Genomic DNA, 23,481 nt, shown 5'->3' with positions numbered 1-23,481 from the left:
GATTTAATTCAGGGGAAAAAGAGCAGTAAGGACCCTGCTATTCCAGTTGGGAGGATGACATCTCTTTTGTGGGCCACAGACTGTGTTTCATGAGGCTGTAGTCTTTGGAGAAATTGCACAAAAAATGATCTTTCTTAGACCCAAGAAAGATCACTTTGTTGTTGTTTCTTTTATTACTTTCTCTCTGTTATTTCTCTAACAGACAAATTACCTTGTTCTCTGTTTTGTAGGTAGTTATCTTTTTCTCCGTTATACCTGTATCTTGCTGCCACTCTTCTTCTTTCCTTCTGTTCACTTTTTTAAATAATCATTGGTGCCACTGTTGAAAAACCTTGCTCTAGGGTTTACCTTGTCTTTATCACAGTGTATTTTCAAATAATGTTATATTCATGTATTGTTTAAGAACCTTACAACAATACACTCTCTCTTCCCTCCCTTTCCCCCATCATTTGTGGCATTATTAGCTTTTGCACATAAGAATTCCCTCTAGGCAGTGCTCAGAAAGTTCATGTATTTCCAAATACCAAGAAAAAACAATTGAATAATTTAAAATTTTTTTTTAAAGTAGAAGGGCTGGGCATGGTGATGCATGCCTGTCATCCCAGTGGCTTGGCAAGCTGAGGCAGGAGGATTACCAGTTCAAACCCAGCCTCAGCAACAGTGAGGAGCTAAGCACTCAGTGAGACCCTGTCTCTAAATAAAATACAAAATAGGGCTGAGGATGTGGCTCAGTGGTCGAATGCCCTTGAGTTTAATCCCCAGTAATAAAAAAAAGGTTTTATAATTCCTCTGTGAGAATTTACCCTTAAGGGTCAGCATAGAGATCTTAGTGGTTAACATAATCTAGTGATAGCAGGAAATGCTGACATATGGAGTTCTAAGTGAAGGGTAATATTTCTGGGAACTAAGAATTAGGTATGTGGTTCTGCAACCTAGATGCCCTTCAACAGATGAATGGATAAAGAAAAAATGTGGTATATAGAATGAAATTATGACATTTGCCAGTAAATAGATGGAACTGGAGACTATCATGCTAACTTTTAAATAAGTCAATCCTAAAAAATTGAAAGCCAAATATTCTGATACTGACTCATGATGGGGGCAAGAGGCAGTAGTGAAGGTTTACCAGACTGGGGGGACGCCAGGAGAAGTGGGGAACGGGGACGGTGTGGGAATGGGAAAGACAGTAGAATGAATAGATAGAACTTTCCTATGTTCATCTATGAATACACAACCAGTATAATTTTACATCAAATACAATCATAAAAATGAGAAATTACACTTCATATATGTATGATATGTCAAAATGCATTCTAATGTTATATATAACTAAAAAGAATAAATTTAAAAAAATTTAAAGTGGTTATGATCTAGTCAGCAATGTTACCATGTCATATGACCACATTTTGTCATGTCTACCATTAACAGTTGGTGGTTCTTGAAAATTTTAATATGCTTTTGTACATATTACACTTCATACAAATTCTGTGAGAATCTACATACATTTTAAAGGCATGTAGTTTTCAAGAACAACTTTTCTTTTTGCGTGCCTTTGCTGTGTTCTATAGTGTGTCTATTGCAAATAATCACTTGGAGTCACATTTCTGTCATGTTGTACCACCTGGTATGGCAGATGCTTTTGCTACTGTTCCTGAGCAGGTCTTATAGAACACTCCAATCTGCCAGTTTGAGGGGAGAGTTTTATGTTTTACATGCTTAAAGTGGGTCTTGTTATAGTAGTAAATCAAAAGTATCTGGACTTTAGATTATAATCTTTTCTGAAAATGATTCATAATTTTATTACTATTAAGCTAGCAGTCAAAAATTAAACATTAGCTTGTTTCTCCCAGTTGTAATCTAGATCCCTGAAGAATGAAGAATGCCCCTGATGGTCAACTATGTGTGTCTGTTTGTGTAGGTATAAAGATACATATGGTAAAATAATAGAAAGATATTTCATTTATTTCATTTATTAAATGCACATTTTTTCCTCAATAATACAATTAGCAAGAACTTGAGTTCTGGAACCTGAAAGAATTATCATGTGCATGCATATCTCAGGGATGTTGCAGGTTCATTTACAGACTAGAACAAATATGTGGTTTCTCAGTACATAAAAATGTTATGTCTACATGGTTCTATAGTCTTTCAAGTGTATGATACTATCATGTAATGTAAAAGTATTTTATGGCTGAAAAATGTTAGCAATCAGGGCCAGGGGTATAGTTCAGCATAAGAGCATTAGACCTAGTATGCTTAAAGCACTGGTTCAATTCTCAGCACTGGAGGAAATTTTTTTAAACAATTATCTAAGCCTTCCATGAGTCTTCACTAGGAGTAGATTCTATTTCAAACCACTTTCTTTTCTTACAAGATGCAATTCTCATTCATTAGAGTTTTATCATGAGATTGCAGCAGTTCTGTGGCTCTACTGCTGCTGTGCTTCAGTTCTCTTGCTGCTCCCACCACATCTGTAGTTACCTCCTCCATTAAATTCTTGAACCCCTCAAAGTCATCTATGAGAGTTGAAAGCAGTTTCTTCCAAACTCCTGTTAATAATGGTATGACCTCTTCCCATGAATCACAAATGTTCTTAATGGTTTCTAGAAGGGTAAATCCTTTCTGGATTTTCAGTTTAGTTTGTCCAAATCCATCAGGCAGAATCACTATCTGTGGCATCTACAGCATTACAAAATTATTTATTAAATAATAAGACTTGAAAGTCAAAATTACTCCTTGATCCACAAGCTGCAGAACACACATGAAAACAACATTAGTTTCATTATACATCTCCATCAGCTCTTTGGTGACCGATGCATTGTCAGCAGTAATATTTGAAAAAACTTTTTTCATGAGCATTAAATCTCAACATGGCCTTAAAATATCCAGTAAATGATGTTGTAAGCAGATGAGCTGTGCTCAGACTTTGTTAATCTATTTACATAGCACAGGCAGAGTAAGTTTACTATAATTCTTAAAGGTTCTAGGATTTTCACAATGCTAAATGAGCATTGGCTTCAGCTTGAACAGCCTCATTCACTTGTAACAAGAATCACCCTGTTGTTTTATCTCTGTTATGTGTCAAAGACCTAGACGACATCTTCTTCCAATGTAAGGCTGTTTCATCTCTGACTTACAAGAATGTGGTAGCTGTTGATCTATCCAAACTACTGAAACTTCATATTAGCAGTAATATTATTTGCTTATTCATGTGTTCACAGGATTAGAATTCTTAACTTTCTTCTTTAAGACCTTTTCCTTTATGATTAGAACTTGCCTATTTGGCACAAGAGGCACAGCTTTTAGCCTATCTCAGCTTTCAATATACCTAATCATTTCAAGTTTTTTATTTAAAATAAAAGGTGTTCCAACTCTTTTTTTTTTTCACTTAAACACTTAGTCTACTGTAGGGTATTTGAAGATTTAATTCAATATTGTTGTGTCACAGGAAATAGGCTCTAGGAGAGAGAGAGACTAAGGAACAGTCAGTTGGCAGAACACATTTATCAGTTAAGTTCACGATCTCATATGGGTGTAGTTCATGACACCCAAAACATTTTTATAATATTAACATTCTAGATCACTAATCACATATCACTGTAACAGATATAATAAAAGGTTTGCAATATTGAGAGAGCTACCAAAATGTGACACAGATGCAATGTAAGCACATGCCTTTTGGAAAAAAATGACACTGATATACTTGCTTGACACTGGATTGCCACAGACCTTTAATTTGTTAAAAAGAGAAAGTACACATACCCGTGTGTCTACCAAGGCATAATAAAATGAAACATGCCTGTGTAATTCCAACCCTGTCACCCATCACCTTGCTACTTTGGCAACTTCTAAGTTTTTGAACCTTATTTTTCTCATTTAAAAAAACCAATGTATAAAAATAACAGTAGTAATAACTTCTTGGGGAGTTGAAAACAGATTGATAAATGCACATAAAGCTCAAGACTTTTAATAGGTATATCAGCAGTATTCAAAAAATGTTCATTCTTATTAACAGCCTATATAAAATGTGGTCCCTATAAATCCTAAACATGTAATTTGAATTTGATCTTTTGGTGGTGGGTGGTAGCAGGGATTGAACTCAAGGGCGCTCACTCAACTTCTGAGCCACATCCCCAGATCCTCAGCCCTATTTTGGATTTTTTTTTTTTTAAGACAGGGTCTTGCCCCGTTGCTTAGTGCCTCCCTTTTGCTGAGGCCTGCTTTGAATTTGCGATCCTCCCGCCTCAGCCTGCAGAGCCACTGTGATAGGCATGCGCTATTGTGCCTGGCTTGAATTCTATCTTTAGATGACTTTCATTGTAACTTCTTATTATACAGTAGTGACACCTCTGAATATTATCAACACTTTTCTTGCTTTCTAACTGTGGCAAGATGAAATATTTATTTTCCCATTTAACTATAACCATTATTTGTTTTGATTTAGGTCAGAGATGCGTGAGAGAAGAAAACATGGCAGAGAGCTTGAAGAACATTTCTGCTTTTTAGCGCTTCCTCAGAGTGATGTTTTAGAGATATATCAGAATGGGATAAGTACCAAAGCATCTACATTGAAGATATTAGGAAATCCTCACCTTGGAATTTATATATTTAGACATGTTGATGTTGCCTTGAATTATGCTCATAGTCGAAACATTATGGTAGAGAACATTATAATTTTTAAGGTAAGTAACATAAAAATATTAAACAATGGATAGTTTGCTTCAAATTGCCCTAAACACACTTTCTTTTTAGTATAAATTCTTAGTATTTTTCATTGAATTATATATCATAATAATTCTTTTTGTCATCATGATCATTTGGTATTTACCTCTATTTCTGATTCTTTGCTCGATTGTGGAGCACAAAGTAAAACTCCAAGGAGGCAAAGGAAACCATCATCTTGGTCTTCCCAGTGTATTTCTTTTTCTAGACTGATTATCCCTCCTATTTGTCTCTTTTTATTCATACCGTAAGTAATACCACAGTGGTTTAAGTGTCTTCTTTTGAAACACTGTAGTATAATAATTTTAGTGTAAACTAAAGTTATTTAACTTTTACAGTCATTTTAGATAGTAATATTATACCATTATAAATTTCTTCAATAGTTAAACTCTCCAACTGACAGAAAGAGAAGGAAGGCTGGGGATGTGGCTCACTTGTAGAGTACTTTCCCAGGCTGTATGAGGCCCTGGGTTAAATGGATCCCTATCACTGGGGGTGTGGGGTGGGGGGAAGAGACTGGCAGAATTAATAAAAAACAAGATTCACTATATGCTGCCTATAAGAGATTTACTTTAAATTGAAAAACATTAAGATATTAATTTTAGGGAAAACCGGGCATGGGTTATAAAGGACTATCCAAATTATCTCTGTCTGTGTGTGTGAAAATAGTGGTTTTTTTGTTTTGTTTTGTTTTGTTGTAGTTGGACACAATACCTTTGTTTTTATTTATTTATTTTTATGTGGTGCTGAGGATTGAACCCAGGGCCTCGAACGCACTAGGCGAGCGCTGTACCGCTGTTGTTGTTGTTATTGTTGTTAAATCTCTTAATGTCAAATCATTTTGGTCAGAGAATATATTTACATGTAATCTATCTTTATAATTTGTTAACACTCAGTTGGTAGATCTGGAAAAACATCGTGTGTATATGCTGTTGTTACTAGAGAATAGAATTCTGTATATGCCTGTTAGATTTGGTTGGTTTATTTTTTGTTCAAGTTCTTTTTCCTTTCTAATCTCGGTTAGGTGGTTCTAGCCATTATTGAGACTGAGACATTGACATCGCCAGTTGTCATTGTAGAATTATTTCTTCCATCAGTTCTGTCAATTTTTGCTTCAGATATTTTGATGATTTATTACTAGATATGTAAATGCTTTTAATTGGAATATTTTCTTGCAATTTTGAACTATTTAATGTTCATGGGTGGGAATGTAGCTTAGTGGTAGAGAGCTTGCCTAACATGTGCTGCAAGGCCTTGGGATTGATCCTTAGTACTGCAAAAATGAAAAAAAAAAATGTCTTCCTTTGCTCTCGTTTCTTTTCTTTCTTTCTCTCCTTTTTTCACCCATTACTGGAGATTAGATCTATGGTCTTTTGCATGCTAGGCAAATATTCTATTACTGAACTCATCCTCAGTCCCTCTTTTTAAATTTTTACAATTATTTTTTTCGATACTGGGGACAGATTCCAGGGGTTCTCTAACTCTGAGCTATATCCCCAGTCCCACTTTTTCTAATTTTTAATTTTGCAACAGGGTTTCACTGAGTTGCAGAAGTTGGCCTTAAGTTTGTGAGCCTCTTACCTGGGCCTTCTGAGTCTTTGGAACTATGGGCATGCATCCCTGTGCCCAGACCTCTTTTTTATTTGAAGTCTATTTTGTCTGATAGTATAGCCATCCTTCTCTTTTTTTGTTACTATTTATATGGAATATCCCTTTCCATCCTTTCATCTTCAAGTTATTTGTGTCTTTCAATTTAAAGTAAATCTCTTATAGGCAGCATATAGTGAATCTTGTTTTTTTATTAATTCTGCCAGTCTCTTCCCCCCACCCCACACCCCCAGTGATAGGGATCCATTTAACCCAGGGCCTCATATAGCCTGGGAAAGTACTCTACAAGTTAGCCACATCCCTAGCCTTCCTTCTCTTTCTGTCAGTTGGAGAGTTTAATATATTTCTACTGAAAATAGAAAGAATTTCTGTCATTTTGCTGTTTGTTATTTTCTATATTATTATTTCTTCTTCTTCCTTCTTCCTTCTTCTTCCTCCTCCTTTCTTCTTTCTTCCTCCTCCCCCTCCTCCACCTCCTCCTCCCCTCCTCCTCCTCTCCCTCCTCCTCCCCTCCCCTTCTCCACCTCCTCCTCCTCCCCTCTCCCTCCTCCTCCCCTCCCCTTCTCCACCTCCTCCTCCTCCCCTCCCCCTCCTCCTCCCCTCCCCCTCCTCCTCCCCTCCCCCTCCTCCTCCCCTCCCCCTCCCCTCCCCTTCCCCTCCCCCTCCTCCTCCCCTCCCCCTCCCCTCCCCTTCCCCTCCCCCTCCTCCTCCTCCTCCACTAAGGATTCAACTCAGGGGCACTTGACCACTATTTTGTATTTTATTTAGAGACAGGGTCTCACTGAGTTGCTTAGCACCTTGTTTTTGCTGAGACTGGCTTTGAACTCATGATCCTCCTGAGGCCTCAGCCTCTGGAGCTGCTGGGATTACAGGCATGCACCACCATGCCTGGCCCTCATTTCTCATATAGGTTGAATATCCTTTGTCTGAAATGCATGCAGTCAAACGTATTTCCAATATTTTAGTTATTTTCTTTGTGGTTACCTTAGGAATTACATTTAAAATTCTAAAATTAGAAATTCTAATTTGAATTTATACTAGTTTAACTTAACATGCAAAAACTCTGCCCCTTTAAAACTTTTTTCTCACTTTCAGTTGTAGATGTCACAAAGTTATATCTTTGTACATAATATGTTCAGAAACATAAACTCATAATTTAAATACATCAGTCCCTTATATTATGTAAAAAGCAAAACTGTGAAATTACAAGCTAGAAGTACAATAGTACTAGCTTTTATACCAATAGCTGTTTAAGTGTATTAATATCTTAAATCATGTAGAAAACAAAAAATGGAGTCATGTACCATTGTCAACAGTGATACTGGTTTCCATAAATTGCTCCTGTGTATGCCTTTTCTGAGATCTTTATTTCTTCATATGTCTACAAATTACTGTCTAACATCCTTCCATTTTGACCAACTAGACTTACTTTCACAGAGCAGAATAGTGGTAACAAACTCTTCCAGGTTTTGTATATCTGGGAATGTCTTAATCCTCACTTTGGAAGCACAATTTTGTTAGATACAGCATTTATATATATATATATATATATATAAAATATTCATTTTAGATGGTCACAATATCTATTTTTATGTGGTGCTCAGGATTAATTAAGCACAGTGTCTCACTCGTACTAGGCAAGTGCTCCATCACTGAGCTATAGCCTCAGCCCCAGTTACAGGATTCTTGATTGATATCTATCAGTCTACTGCCTTCTAGCTTCCCAAATTTCTGGTGAGAAACCTAATTATTTTTATTAAGGATCCCTTGTATATAATGAAATATTTTTTTATACTTTCACAGTTTTCTCTTTGGGCTTTCAACAGTTTGTTAATCTGCATGGAAAACCCATTGAACTTCTTGAATGTCTATATTCATGTATTTTCATCAAGTTTGGAAAGTTTCCAGCCCTTATTTCTTTAAATACTCTCTTCCCTTATTTCTCTCACTCTCCTTTTTTGGAGTATTGCAATGTGTATGTCAGACCCCTTGATGGTGATTTACCGAATTCTGCCTGTTTAAAACTGCTTTTAAATCTTTTTTAATTTCAGTTGTTTATTTCAGTTTTCATCTATTCTAGTTTCTTTTGGGTTTTCCATCACTTTATTGATATTTCTATTTTTTTATACATCATGTTCTTGACATTCTCCACATTTTTAAAAAATTACTTATTCTAATTAGGTATATATAACAACAGAATGAATTTTGATTCATTGTACACACTTGCCACATAACTTTTCATTTCTCTGTACACAATGTAGCATCTTACCATATGTGCAGTCATACATGTACCTAGGGTAATCATGTCCATCTCATTCCACCATCTTTCCTGCCCCCATTCTGCTTCACCTCCCCTCCCTCCCCTTTGCCCAAAGTGCCTCCATTTTTCCCATGCCCCTCCCCATTATGGATCAGCATCCACTTTTCAGAGAGAACTTTTGGCCTTTCTTTTTTGGGGATTGGCTTACTTCACTTAGCATGATATTCTCCAACTCTATCCATTTACCTGCAAATGCCATAATGTTATTCTCTCTTAATGCTGAGTAATTTTGTATATATAACACAGTTTCTTTATCCATTCATCTATTAAAGGGCATCTAAGTTTCTTCCACAGTTTAGCTATTATGAGTTAAGCTGCTATAAACATTGATGTGACTGTGTTACTATAGTATGCTGATTTTAAGTCCTTTGGGTATAGACCAAGGAATGAGATAGCTGGGTCAAATGGGGTTCCATTCCAAGTTTTCTAAGGAATCTCCAAACTGCTTTCCAGATTGCTTGCACCAATTTGCAGTGTCACCAGCAATGTATGAGAGTATGCTTTCCCCTGCACATCCTCACCAACACTTATTGTTGTTTGTATTCTTGATAACTGCCATTCTGACTGGTGTGAGATGAAATCTTACAGTAGTTTTGATTTGCATTTCTCTAATTGCCAGAAGTGTGTGTTCAGCTCTTTAGCTCATTTACTGATTGGGTTATTTGGGGGTTTTTTTTTGTTTTTTGTTTTTTTTGTTGTTAAGTTTTTTGAGTATTTTATGTACCCTAGAGATTAGTGCTCTATCTGATGTGCATGTGGCAAAAATTTGCTCCCAAAATATAGGCTTTCTCTTCACCTTCATTGATTGTTTCTTTTGCTGAGAAGAACCTTTTTAGTTTGAATCCATCCCATTTATTAATTCTTGATTTTATTTCTTATGTTTCGGGAGTCTTGTGCTCTTGGATAGGCAAAATTAATATTGTCAAAATGGCGATACTACACAAAGTGCTATACAGATTCATTGTGATTCCAATTAAAATCCCAACGTCGTTCCTTATAGAAATAGAAAAAGCAATCATGAAATTTATTTGGAAAAATAAAAGACCCAGAATAGCTAAAGAAATCCCTAGCAAGAAGAGTGAAGCAAGAGGGATCACAATACTGGACCTTAAACTGTACTACAAAGCCATAGTAACAAAAATGGCATGTATTGGCACCAAAATAGACATGTTGACCAGTGGTACAGAATAAAAGACATGGAGACAAATCCATATAAATACAGTTATCTCATACTAGACAAAGGCTCCAAAAACATACATTGGAGAAAAGATAGCCTCATCAACATATGGTGCTGGGAAAACTGGAAATCCATATGCAGCAAAATGAAACTAAACCCCTCTCTCACCATGCACAAAAATCAACTCAAAAGTGGATCAAGGACCTAGGAATTAGACCAGATACCCTGCAGGGTGCCTCATAGAGGAAAAAGTAGGCCCAAATCTTCATCAGGTCAGATGAGGCCTGACTTCCTTAATATCTTTAGTTCTTTAAGCATCTCTAACATAGTTGTGCCATTGTCTGGTAAATTTACCTTCAGGTCTTTTTCAAGGACAGTTTTTGGTATATATATATTTTTTTCCTTTCAATGGGCCATGATTTACTCTTTCTTTATATGCCTTATGATTTTTGTCATTGAGCACTAGACATTTTAGTCTAATAATATGGTAACTCTAGCAATCAGACCTCCCCCTTTCCAGTGTATGCTGAATTTGTTCTGTTGTACCAAAGATGAACCTCAAGTATAAACTTAAGTTCTTCTCAGGTCTTTATCTAACTCTGCATCTTTCTCTCTGCATGGTGACTCTCTGATTTCCTGTATATTTGTGGGGGTTTTTTGTTTCTGCTTTTGATTTTTGCAGGGCTGACAATCAAAACCTTTGAAGAACTATTGCAAATTTTCTTAAAATCTAGAGCTATTCAAAATTGGGGGAAACAGTTCCATAGAAGAATCTCAAACTAATCAATAGATAACTTGGTAAAGATTTACTCTTTGGTTAATTGTAACTTTGCGAAGACTACTAAAATTCCCCTGTGGTTGCTTTTAAATGTTATAGTCTTCAGGGTCTTCCATCCAGAAGGGGCAGCGTCATGGGGCCTGGAGCTTTAAATCCCCTGGAAATCTCTTGAATTCAGAAGGGCAGGGACTTGCAACAAACAGTGGGGAAGAAATACAACAATGACTGTTGCCTTAGTCTGCACCTCTCTTACTAGAAGTAGAGCACATATCCCTGATTTTTATTATTGTAAACTCTGGCTCCTGTAAGTAGTGTATGAGCTGCCACAGGAACACATGCACTACTGCCTACCATGGAGCCCCAGAGGTGGGGAAAGCATAGCTGCTACTGTGTGAAGAACTGAAATTAACTGTAATATACTATCCTCACCTTCCCCTAGAAGTTGCAAGCCTTGAATAGATTCCGGAGTTCCAGAATTCTAGAACCAGACAGATTCTTTCAGTGCATTTATTGCCTACATGAAGAGAGAAATTTCTGATGCTTACTATTCCACCATATTCCCAGAATCAGCCTTTGAGCTATTTTTGCAATTTTTCTAGTTCTAGAGCTCCTATTAAAAAAAACAAGTCTTATAGAAGAATATTAAGTATCAACAGGTGAATTAGTTAAGATTTACTTTTTGATTTATTTCTGCTTTGCCAGAACTACTAAAATCACAATATGCAAACAGTATCCTCATTTCTGTAAGGGCAACTTAGGATATGTATATCTACATCAAATCAATGGTTCATATGACATGTTTTTTTACCTCAAATATTGTCTTCCATTAAGCATGATTTATTTATTTATTTATTTTTAGTTGTTGATGGACCTTTATTTTGTTTGTTTGTATGTGGTGCTGAGAATTGAACCCAGTGCCTCATGCGTGCTAGGCAAGCGCGCTACCACTCAGCCCCATAGTTTATTTTTATATTAAAAAACAATAAGCCTGGCGTGGTGGCACATGCCTGTAATCCTAGCAGCTTGAGAGGCTGAGACAGCAGAATTTCAAGTTCAAAGCCAGCCTCAGGAATGGCCAGACGAGGAGCTAAGCAACTCAGTGAGAACCCAGTCTCTAAATAAAATACAAAATAGGGCTGGGGATGTGAGTCATAGGCCAAGTTTCCCCGATTTCAATCTCCAGTACCAAAAAAAATAGATACCAATTTTAGAAAATTTGGGTCATACTAAAAATTTCCAAAAGCTCAATAATAATCAAGCCAGATTTTTAAATATCTATACTTAGTTTTCTATTTATTTTTTTAAGTTTTTCTTTTTTTTTAATCTATTTATTTTTATGTGGTGCTGAGGATTGAACCCAGCACCTCGCACCTTTGAGGTGAGCACTTTACTGCTGAAGCCATAACCCCAGCCCCGAAGTTTTTTCTTTTTAATTGTAGTTGGACACAATACCTTTATTTTACTTGTTTTTGTTTTTATGTGGTGCCGGGGATCAAACCCAGTGTCTCATGCATGCTAGGCAAGCACCCTTCCACTGAACCACAACCCCAGCCCCTTAGTCTTCTATTCATATAAACAGATATGCAAGTAAAATTGTAATTATTTTCTTGCTTTTTATAATGTATAACTTGCTTTCTCCACTGGTTAGACAATGAACATTTTCCATGCCATTAAATAAATATTCTCCTGTAATATCCTTTAGTTTTTGGTTTTTGTTTGTTTGTTTGTTTGTTTGTTTTTTTAAGGGATGGGGTCTCTATGTTGCCCAGAGTCCTGGGCTCAAGCAGTCCTCCTGCCTTAGCCTCCAGAATAGCTAGGACTACAAGCCCAAATTGTAAAATCCTTTTGGATGATTGCTTAGTTATTCACTATACACCTGTACAATGAATTTGTCTAACAAATTTATGGGGCAGGGTACCAGGGATTGAACTCAGGGGCACTTGGCCACTGAGCCACATCTCCAGCCCTATTTTGAGTTTTATTTAGAGATCAGGTCTCAGAGTTGCTTAGCACCTCACTGTAGCTGAGGCTGGCTTTGAACTTTTGATCCTCCTGCCTCAGCCTCCTGAGCTACTGGGATTACAGTGGTGCTGGGCATGGTGATGCCCATCCAAAATTTCTTAATGTTGGGATATAAGTTGGTTTCTGGTTTATTTTGGTTTTGCACTTTGATTATCCCTGTAAATATGTTTTCACACACATGTATGATTTTGTGCAAAGTTGTTTGGTTCTGGGGATTGAACTCAATGTCTTATATATGCTAAGCATGTACCCCGGCACCTATATGCTAAGAATTTATTTCAAGATGTCAAAGATATGTACATTTTTATAGCTTTTAATAATGTGGTTGTCCAGGGAAAGATTGTATTATGATATTTCATTCACAGTTTGTGAGAATGCCTCCTATCTCACACTATAACTAAACCTGTATGTTATACTTTTTAAAAAAATTCTTGCTAGCCTATTGTGTAACAAGCAGTTCATCAATATTGGTTCAATTTTTGTTTTTATTGTGATTATTACTGAATTAAATTTTTGTTATATATATTTGTTAGCTGTTTATATTTGGAGAGTTGCTTGTACATATCTTCTGCCACTTGGATTTTTTTCTTTTTGTTTGATTTGTGAATATATCAATTGACTAAAGGATAACTTGATAGCTAGACTTTTGTCTGTATGTTTTTAATTTTTAATATACTTTTTATTTTTTAATAATTTTAGATTTTCAAGGCTGGGGTTGTGGCTCAGTGGCAGAGCACTTGCCTTGTATATGTGAGACACTGGGTTTGATCCACAGCCCCATATAAAAATAAACAAAATAAATATATTGTGAAAAAAAATAATAATTTTAGATTTTTAGAAAAGTTAGAAAAAATAAGAGTTTGTATGTACAATTCACCCAGCTTCCCCTAGTGTTAACATTTATTTACATAACTATACTACATTGGTCAAAACTGAGATCTAAACATTAGTTAACCCTGTAACTAAACTACAGACCCTTTTTCCCCCCCTGTACTGGGAATCAAGCCCAGGCATGCACACATACCTATGAGACAAGTGCTCTATTGCTGAGCTTCACCCCCAACACCAAGCTATGGTTTTTATTGGCTTTTGCCAGTTTTTCTATGCATGTTTCTTTTTCAGGATCCAGGGTTTAGTCTGGGATACCACATTACATTCAGTATTGTTTTGATTTTGGAACAACTGTTTTCACATCAGTAGGAGAATTGCTGAATTTATACAAAATGTATATCTTTTGTAATATTGTTTGTGCTTTCTTCCATTTGCCAATTACATTTATGATTTGAGTTTTAAAAAGTTTTTTAATATTCATTTGTTTTTGAAGTACAGAAGTTTTAGGGTATTAGTAAAGTCTACATTTTGGGTTCATGGTTTCTTGGCATATATTCTTAGAAAAGACATCTTTGATTTTAGATAATTGCTTGTATTTTGCAATGCTTTCTTTTTAATATTTAAATATTTAACATGTTTGGTAATTATTTTGTTTACAAATTAAGAAAGGAACTTAAAAACAAGAAGAAAAATAAGAAACATAACCTAAAAAGAAGGGATTTAATTTTTCAGTTATCCCCTACTATTTATTGAATAATCTATTTCAAACAGCATCTTTAATAATGTATTTTGATGTATATGTGAACCTACTGCGGGCTAGCTTTGTTTCATTGTTTATTTTAGAAAGTACTTCTTTTTTCCTCTGCCTTTCTTTCTTTCTTTCTTTCTTTTGTATATTCATGACAATAGTGGAATGCATTACACTCATTATTACCCATTTTCAGCACAATGTTTCGTAACTTTGTATACAAAGTGTGTTTATGCCAAATTATGCCATTTTACATGTACTTTTTTTGCATTACAATTCTTAATACACATATATACCACAATTTATTATATCTCTGTATATAGAATATGTTGACACCAAATTCAAATCTTCATACATGTATTTTGTATAATGATGACCATCACATTCCACCATCCTTGCTATTCCCCTTCTCCCTCCCTTTCCCTCCCACCCCTCTTCCCTATCTAGAAATAATCTTCCTCCTTTCTTGTATTAAAAGAGTGTTCTGGGGCTGAGGTTGTGGCTCAGTGCTCTAGCAGTTGCCTGGCATGTGTGAGGCACTGAGTTCAATCCTCAGCACCATATAAAAATAAACAAAATAAAAGTATTATGTCCATCTACAACTAAAAAAAAATTAAACAAAAAAGAAGGTTCTTTTATCTGAACTTACAACTTACCTATTCTGTTTCTAACCTAAATTTTCTGGGCTTCTTTTTGTTTTTTGTGTTGTCTTCTAGATAGGTTTTTAGTCTAAAACTCATTTCTTTTTTTTAACTTTTTTTTTTTTAGTTGTAAATGGACACAATACTTTTATTTTTATGTGGTGCTGAGGTTCGAACCCAGTGCCTCACGTGTGCTAGGTAAGCACTCTACCACTGAGGCACAACCCAGCCCCTGACTAAAACTCATTTCTGAAAGTGGATTATCTGCGAATTTTATTGGAATAAATTTAATCTCAGTTTAATTTGGAGGGAAAGTAGAATTACCGTATTAAATCATCCAATTCATCTGGAGCATGGATTATGCTTTCATTCATACTTCTATTTCATTTTTTTAAAAAAAGTATTAGCCTGCCTTGCTGTTTGAAGTGAGTTTAAAAGGTTTTTTTTTTTTTGGTGTGTGTATTTATACTTATATTTATATTTTTGGTGTGTGTATTTATACCTATATTTATATTTTTTAAGGTTCTTTTTGGGAGAGTGAAGAAAATTCAGCCTTCTATGGATAAAAACAAAGTTTCTTTGGATCCTTCTCCCAATTTTGATTGCCACATGTCAAGAAATTTACCTTCTCTGAAAGACACCATTGAACTACAAGCCTACAGTTCAGCAGTATGTTAACATTATGGTTTATTTGATGACTTGAAAGTCACATGCTTAATTCAGTACATTTATTTAGATGTTCTGTAGTTTAACTCCTAACTTGGGAAACATCAACTTCCCTTTGAAACAAGACTTCACAACAAGGTGACCATAGTTGTTAATAATGTATATTTCAAAATTACTGAGAAGCAATTTTCAAATGTGTCACCATAAAAAAATGATGAGTAAGGTGGCAGATATGTTAATTGGCTTGATTCATTCTTAATTATTTATAATTATTGAAACATGATATTGTACTCTATAAAAGTATACAGTTATGATTTGTCACTTAATATTGATTTTTAAAATAAGACTATTTTGAAACAATCTTGCTCATTTTTGTATTCTGGAAAAGAAGAAACCTAACCATTAGGTAAAACAGCAATTTTATATCGTCTTTTGCTTACTAGTGGACCTTTAATTTTCTATAGAAGATTATGTACATGTTATATGTAATAAGATATAAATAAATCTTCTGTATAGAAGTATGTGTATATTCTCACATGTAAAAATATTAACTTTTGTTATTTTCCTAATTAATTATTCCTACCCAATAAAATATAATGGTTTAGAACACACATAAAACATTTAAATTTTAGTGGAAAACTACTTATTATTTTAAAAAGTACTTCTTATTTATATCTGTTTCTGTTACCATAAATAGCCTACCAAGAAAAAAAAAACATGTAGTAGGATAAATGAATAGTCATCTTCCAAAAAACTAGGATTGAAAAGGCAGGGAAAGGTGGAGGCACATGGAAATAGATACATTTGTAACATCATGTTGTTATATAGGCTTTTTTAAAAAATGAGCTTAGTCAAATCTAGCTGCCAGAGTTAATCAGCATAAATTCATTTTTCTCTGTATTTCAGGTATACTTCTATGAATACAATATCTTTTCAAAGCCAGTAGATAAACCTAGGCAGTGCCTTCCATATGCAATAGTGACAGTAAAATTTATTGGTCACAAAGTAGATAGTGGACACTTCGTGACATCTTTGAGATTTCTCTCAGCAGGATTTCCTAAGAGGGCTGGTAAGATGCATATATTATTTACTTTAATAGCATTTGTGTTGATCTCAAATTTTTTGAATATTATTTTTCTAATACATTATTAATCTCTAAGCAAAATCATTGAATTTTGCCTGTTTTCCATTTTGCTCTTCTAGGATAATATGCATAGTATTTTGTGGCTTCTTAATATAAATAACATTTATTCATTTTAATGGGTGATGGATGAAGAGTACTGCATTGTACAACTGTACACTATTCTACTGGGGATATTTGGACACTTTTGCATCCCTTCTCATTCCAAACATTGCTATTTTAAACATATATATAAGGATTTCAGTGCATATTTGCAAGAATTTTTCTGTAGAATATGGGTTTATACCAGGAATGTACAACTTAAGCCAAAAATGATATCAAATGGTTTGCCAAAGTGGTTGCATCAATTTACAAAATCATTCTACATCCTTGACAACACATATCATAGCTTTTAAAAAAATTTATTTCTGCCAGTCTAATGAGTATGATATGTTATTAGATCATTTTTTAATTTGAATTTTCTTAATTTTTAATGAAGTTGAGAATCTTTACCTGCATTTATTTCTGTTACACTTTTATGTTTTGTGCTGCTGTAGGTGTAGCATTTCATGGCTTTTGTATTTGGCTTTGCTTAAATACTAAAGAGATTAGGATCTCTTTACAGGTGTATTGACCATTGTATTTCAACTTTTCTGAAATTCCTAGTCAAAGTTTGTACCTGCCTTTTCTAATTGAGCTATTTTATCATTGATCGTAGAAGTTCTTTTTGTGTATTTAATTTTGGGTTTGGGGTCAGTTATGTGTTAGAGGCATTTTCTCTGACTTTGTGATCTTGTCTTTGTATAAGTTAGTGTGTTTTGATAGTTAAATGTGTTTTTTTAAAGAGATTCTTATTATAAGATAACTCTTTTAAGAAAAATTGCTGTTTGTTATGGTCTAGAAATGAAGTATCCCCTAAAAGCTCATGTGTGAGACAATGCAAGAAAATTTAGAGGTGAAATGATTGGGTTATGAGAGCCTTAACATAATCAGTGCAGTAATCCCCTGGTGGTAACTATAGGTAGGTAGGGTGTGATTAGAGGAGGTGGGGTCACTGAGGGTGGGGGGTGCCTTTTAGGGTTTATGTTTTGTGCATGATGAGAGGAGCGTGCACATGTACGTGCTTTCCTTCTCTCTCTTTCTCTCTCTTTCTCTCTCTTTTTCTCTTTCTCTTTCTCTGTCTCTCCTTCCTGATAGCCATGTCCTAAACCACTTTCCTCTACCACACTTTTCTACTATAATGTTCTGCCACACCTTGGGCACAGAGTAATGGAGGCAGCCATCTATGGACTGAGACCTCTGAAACCATAAGACCCAAATAAACTTTTTCTTCTCTAAAATTTTTCTTGTCAGTTCTTTGGTCACAGTGCCAATAAAGCTGACTAAAACACTATTATATTTGTCTTAGTTAAGAATGCTTTCCCAAGAAAATGAAGATATTTCCTTATGTTATCTTTTAAAAAATTTATAGGTTTATTTTACCATTTTGGTCTTACCTACCTGGAAATGACTTTGGTATATCATAATGATAACATTTCATTTTATTTTCCATATGCATGCCAAGTTGTCTCAGTACAGTTTATCAGAGAAAACATTTCCCACACCAGTCTGCAGTATCCTTTCTATAATATATCATTTGACTCTAGGCTCTGCAAAAATCTCTTACTGGATTCCATTCAGTTCTGTTTCTCTCTGCTTATCCTTTTGACATTAGCACAGCACCTTGACTTAATTACTACAATTTCATTAAAACTGCTATTATCTATGTGAATGGTACTCCATCTTTTTTTAATGTTTTATTGTTTTTAGTACACATGAGTTTTAGAATCAGTTTATCAAGTTCTGCTAACTAAATGTGTTAGAATTTTGAGATTTCATCTGTAGATTAAATGGTGAAAAATAATGTTTTCATTATATTTAGTTTACTATTAACTTGTATACATGGTCCATTTCAGTTCTAATGTATTTTTTAAAATATTTTTTTAGTTATTGGTGGACCTTTATATGCGGTGCTAAGAATCTAACCCAGTGCCTCACACATACTAGGCAATCATTGTACCATTGAACTACAACCCAGCCTTCTGTAAGGTCTTATATGTCATTTATTTTTAAGTATTTTTTATTTTATGCTATTTTAAGTATCTTTTTGTTTTATTCTCTGTTTTGTTGTTGTTATTGTTATTGTTGTTTTGTAGTATGTGTCAGTTCAGTTGATTTAAAAGTATAAAATTGGGCTGGGAATGTAGTTTCAGTGGTAGAGTGCTTCCCTAGCATGCATAAGGCCTTGGTTTCAATCCCCAGTACTGGAAAAAAAAGAAACTGTAAAATTGTCAGGAAGCTAAGGCAGGAGGATTGCAAGTTTGAGGGCAGTCTTGTCTCAAAATAAAAAATGGGATGGGGGGACTGGAGTTGTGGCTCAGTGGTGGAGTGCTCGCCTTGCACATGCGAGACCCTGGGTTCGATCCTCAGCACCACATAAAAATAAATAAGTGAACTACAACTAAAAAATAAAAATTAAAAAAAAAATAAGCTGGGGATGTAGCTCAGTGGTACAGTGCACCTGGGTTCAGTCCCCAGTATTGGAGGAAAGGAGTGTAAAATCAAATAATTGTATATTCAATTGTGTGTTCTCAGTACATACACCCATCACTGCAGTTAAACTTGGGAGGAGTTTTAAAGAAACTATACCCTTTAAAAACCTATCACATCACTTTCCTCTCATGGCTCTTAGCCTTGTGCAACCACTAATCTATTTATTCACCTCTTCTGGGCATTTCATATAAAATGGAATCATATAATTTGTGGCTTTTTGTACCTAGTGTTTTTCACTTAATAGTGTTTTCAAGATTCATCCATCTATTTTTTTTTTTTTTTTTTTTTTTTAGTATTTGGACATAGTATCTTTATTTATTTTTATGTGTGAGGCGGGCTATCCACCACTGAGCTACAGCCCCAGCCCTCCTTTTTTTTAAATATTTATTTTTTAGCTGTAGATTGACACAACACCTTTATTTCATTTATTTTTATGTGGTGCTGAGGATCGAACCCAGGGTCTCGGACATGATAGGCGAGCACTCTACCTCTGAGCCACAACCCCAGCCCTACTCTATTCCTTTTATGGACTAGTATTCTGTTGTACACGTACACCCACATTGTATTTAGCCGCTTATCTATTGATGAACATTTGACTTCTTTTCATTCTACTATGGACATTTGTACACAAACATGTTTTCTCATTTCTTTTGGATAAAGTATACATAAGAGTGGGAATTGCTGAATCATACAGTAACTGTGTGTAAATTGAATGAGGAACTGCCAGGCTGTTTTCCTTAGTGGCTTGTGTTGTTTACCTTTATGGCAAGCCCCCCCCCCCACTTCAGACATGACACTCAGAGTAATAGGCATGAGTTTATTAGAAGATATAGGAGAGGGGGCTGGGGTTGTGACTCAGTGGTAGAGCACTCACCTAGCATGTGCAAGGCACTGGGTTTGATCCTCAACACCACATAAAAATAAATAAATAAATAAAGATATTGTGTCCAAATACAACTAAAAAAATATTTTAAAAAAAGAAGATATAGGAAAGGGGAAAAGAGGGCATTCTTTTATGGCGGGGAGGGTACCAGGGATTGAACTTGGGGCATTCAATCACTGAGCCATATCCCCAGCCTTTTTTTATATTTTATTTATTATAGAGACAGGGTCTCACTGAGTTGCTTAGCACCTCACTTTTGCTGAGACTTGCTTTAAGGGAGAGTTTGGGTCCTCTCAGAGAGGAGAAGAGACAGCATGCATCTCCTACCCTCCAATTTTTTTTTGAATATTTTTAGTTGTAGATGGACACAATACTTTTATTTTACTTATTTATTTATTTTTATGTAGTACTGAGGATTGAACCCAGGGCACACACATGCTAAGCAAGCTCAACCGCTAAGCTACAACCCCAGTCTTACCCTCCAGTTTTATAGGGGTCCCAGAGAAGTATCCAGAGAGTCCTGCCCTGGTTCCCCAGCCCCCCCCTTTTTTTTTGGTATTGGAGATTGAACTCGGTTCACACAGCAACATCCTTAGCCCTATTTTGTATTTTGTTTAGAGACAGGGTCTTACTGAGTTACTTAGTGCCTCACTTAGTTGCTGAGGCTGGCCTTGAACTCATCCTCTTGCTTTGCCTCCTGAGCCACTGGGATTATAGCTGTGCCTGTAAATCATACCAAAGCCTGGCTCCCCACTGACTTTTGACTGACAGGAGATTTCATCACTCTAGGTCATTTTGGTCCATGGCAACTAATTCTAAGTGGAACCTCTTCTTAGAGATTTTTTAGTTCAAGGGAGTGATATTTATGTCTGAGTTCTGGGATCTGGTCTTTATATAAGAATCATAGAGTACTCTCTTCCGGATAATTTGTGTTCCTCTTATCGGAATTATTTGGGGCCTGCATTTCTCCTGTTAATAACAGGTAGTTTGCTAAAGAGTGATCCAGGCAGGGCTGCAAGTAAATTGATTCTTAGAAAAGAAAGTATGTGGGGGTCACAATAGGCCCATTTTATAGAATTATCATGTTCCCACAAGTCATATCTGTCTGTCCCCTGTCAAGGAAAGGCAGTAGAATACAACAGACACTACTATGGCGATATGTAAAACAGTGGATGTGTAATCGATGTGATTCTGCAATCTGTATACGGAGTAACCCAAGTTCATAACCCACTTGAATCAAAGTGTGAAATATGATATGTCAAGAACTATGTAATGTTTTGAACAACCAACAGTAAAAATTTTAAAAAAAATAAAGAACTAGTAACGAGTTTAGCAAGATTGCAGAATATAAGAAAAATATACGAAAATCAGTTCTGGAGACACTGTTCAGAGGTAGAGCACTTACCACTGAGGTTAAATTCCTAGAAGTACAAAATAACAAAAACCAACTCATACCTGGCATAGTGGTACATGCCTATAGTTCCAGGTACTTGGGAGGCTGAGATGGAAAGATAATTTGAGCCCAGAAGTCTGAGAAAGGCCTGGGCAACACAGCAAGATTGACAGGGGACAGACAGATATGAGTTGTGGGAACATGATAATTCTATAAAATGGGCCTATTGTGACCCCCACATACTTTCTTTTGTTTTATATAGACCTAGCATATGATTTTTCCTAGAGAATGTTCTGTGGGTAGAACATTCTCTAGGAAAAATATACTTGAGAAGAACATATACTCTGCTGCTTTTGGGTACAGTGTTCTGTCGATCACTGTTGGTTAGTACTTTGTTCAAGTCTTCTATTTTTTTCATGATCTGCTTAGTTATTATGTCCACATTTTTCCCTCAGCTAGAAGACGTACATTGTAGACAGTAAATATGGATCCTTCTCCATTTCTATTGTGTTTTGTAGCTTCACACTTTTCATAAAATGTATGGAACACGTTCAAAGGATGTTGCCTTTCAGAATGATAAACTTTGGGATATAGAAAGTCAAGGCCACATGAGTTGACTGTTAAAATACACATTTGACTCTGGCATCAGACCTATACTAGCCACTAATTCCATTTGGCTATTTAAAGTAATTAAATAGAATAAAATTAGGAATTCATTCCTCAGTTGCAACAAGCACATTTCACGTGTTCAATAGACACACGTAACTAGTGGCTATCATATTGGATAAACAGTGCAGATAACATTTCTACTATCACAATAAATGATGCTAATAGCTCTTTTGTAATATAATTTGATTGTAATTTGATTTTGTTACAGTTCCCTTATTTTTATTGAAGTTATTACATTTGTTCTCCATTTGTCATTTGGTGAAAATGAAAAAATGAGTGTAAAGTAAAAATGCCATTATTAAATTCAAAGAGAGAATAGTGATTGAAGTTCTACTGTTTATAACCTGTATAATTCTGAGCAAATTATTCTTAGTTTCACTTTCTCATCAATGGAATGAGAATGTTGTGAAGGATAAAGGATTAACGTATGTAAAACACTTAAAATAGCACCTGACATCTATTCTGATTTTCAGTCATGCTTAAAGAGTACTTTACTCTGAGCTGGGGTGTGGCTCAGTGGGAGAGCGCTCGCCTCCCACATGGGAGACCCTGGGTTCAATCCTCAGCACCACATAAAAATAATAAATAAGTGAAATAAAGGTATTGTGTCCAACTACAACTAAAAAATAAATATTAAAAAGAATATTTGAAAAAGAGTACATTTTCCCCCAACATTATAAAAATATCCATATATTCTGCTAATACTTTTATGGTTTTTATAATGAATTTTATTTTGATATAAGGAGATACAGGGATCTGTTCTTTTTTTGTCTCACTATTCTCCCAGTTTTAAGAATTATTATCTCTTATATGATATGTCAAGAGCTTTGTAATGTTGTGAACAACCAATAAAAAAAAATTAAAAAAAGAAAAAAGAACTATTATCTCTTTATTTGTGATCATGTTTTTATTGTAGCTTACTGTAATTAATAAAAATCACAAATGTTTACAGAATTTAGAAATCTTCAACATAGCTATCTTGTATTGTTGAAAAGAACCTTTTTGTACTTCATGGTGATGTGATTATAAATTCATAAATCTCACAAGCAAATTTCTATTATTTGTCAGAATTCATTTTTTGTAGCCAAATACTTCTTTAAGTAAGGTTGCTGGACTAGGGTAGGAGTTTCATGCTTCATCATTTATACTTTATTGGTTTGGTACTCATTCTCTTATCCCTTTGGTATTTCTACTCAGAACTCATTTTAAACACTATTAGGTTACTAGATGATCTTCTAATTAAAATCATTCATGACATAGTTTTCTTGTATTGAAAGCAAGTTGTCTGAAGGGCTGGGGTTATGGTAGAGA

At 35.1% G+C, this 23,481-nt stretch overlaps 1 protein-coding gene across 1 annotated transcript in view; it reads left to right on the top strand.

The window, feature by feature from the left end:
• Positions 1 to 23,481, top strand: part of Tex15 (testis expressed 15, meiosis and synapsis associated) — a 90,080-nt gene that overhangs the window by 46,819 nt on the left and 19,780 nt on the right. The window contains exons 5-7 of the mRNA XM_005340382.5: positions 4,445 to 4,682; positions 15,370 to 15,516; positions 16,420 to 16,582. Of these exons, the coding sequence (XP_005340439.3) occupies positions 4,445 to 4,682; positions 15,370 to 15,516; positions 16,420 to 16,582 (548 nt within the window). The remainder of the gene's footprint in view (positions 1 to 4,444; positions 4,683 to 15,369; positions 15,517 to 16,419; positions 16,583 to 23,481) is intronic.

Source organism: Ictidomys tridecemlineatus, chromosome 14 (genome assembly GCF_052094955.1).
Source record: "Ictidomys tridecemlineatus isolate mIctTri1 chromosome 14, mIctTri1.hap1, whole genome shotgun sequence".
Taxonomy (NCBI): domain Eukaryota; kingdom Metazoa; phylum Chordata; class Mammalia; order Rodentia; family Sciuridae; genus Ictidomys; species Ictidomys tridecemlineatus.
The sequence above is the reverse complement of the archived record's forward strand: the minus strand, read 5'-3'. Positions and strand labels throughout refer to the sequence as shown.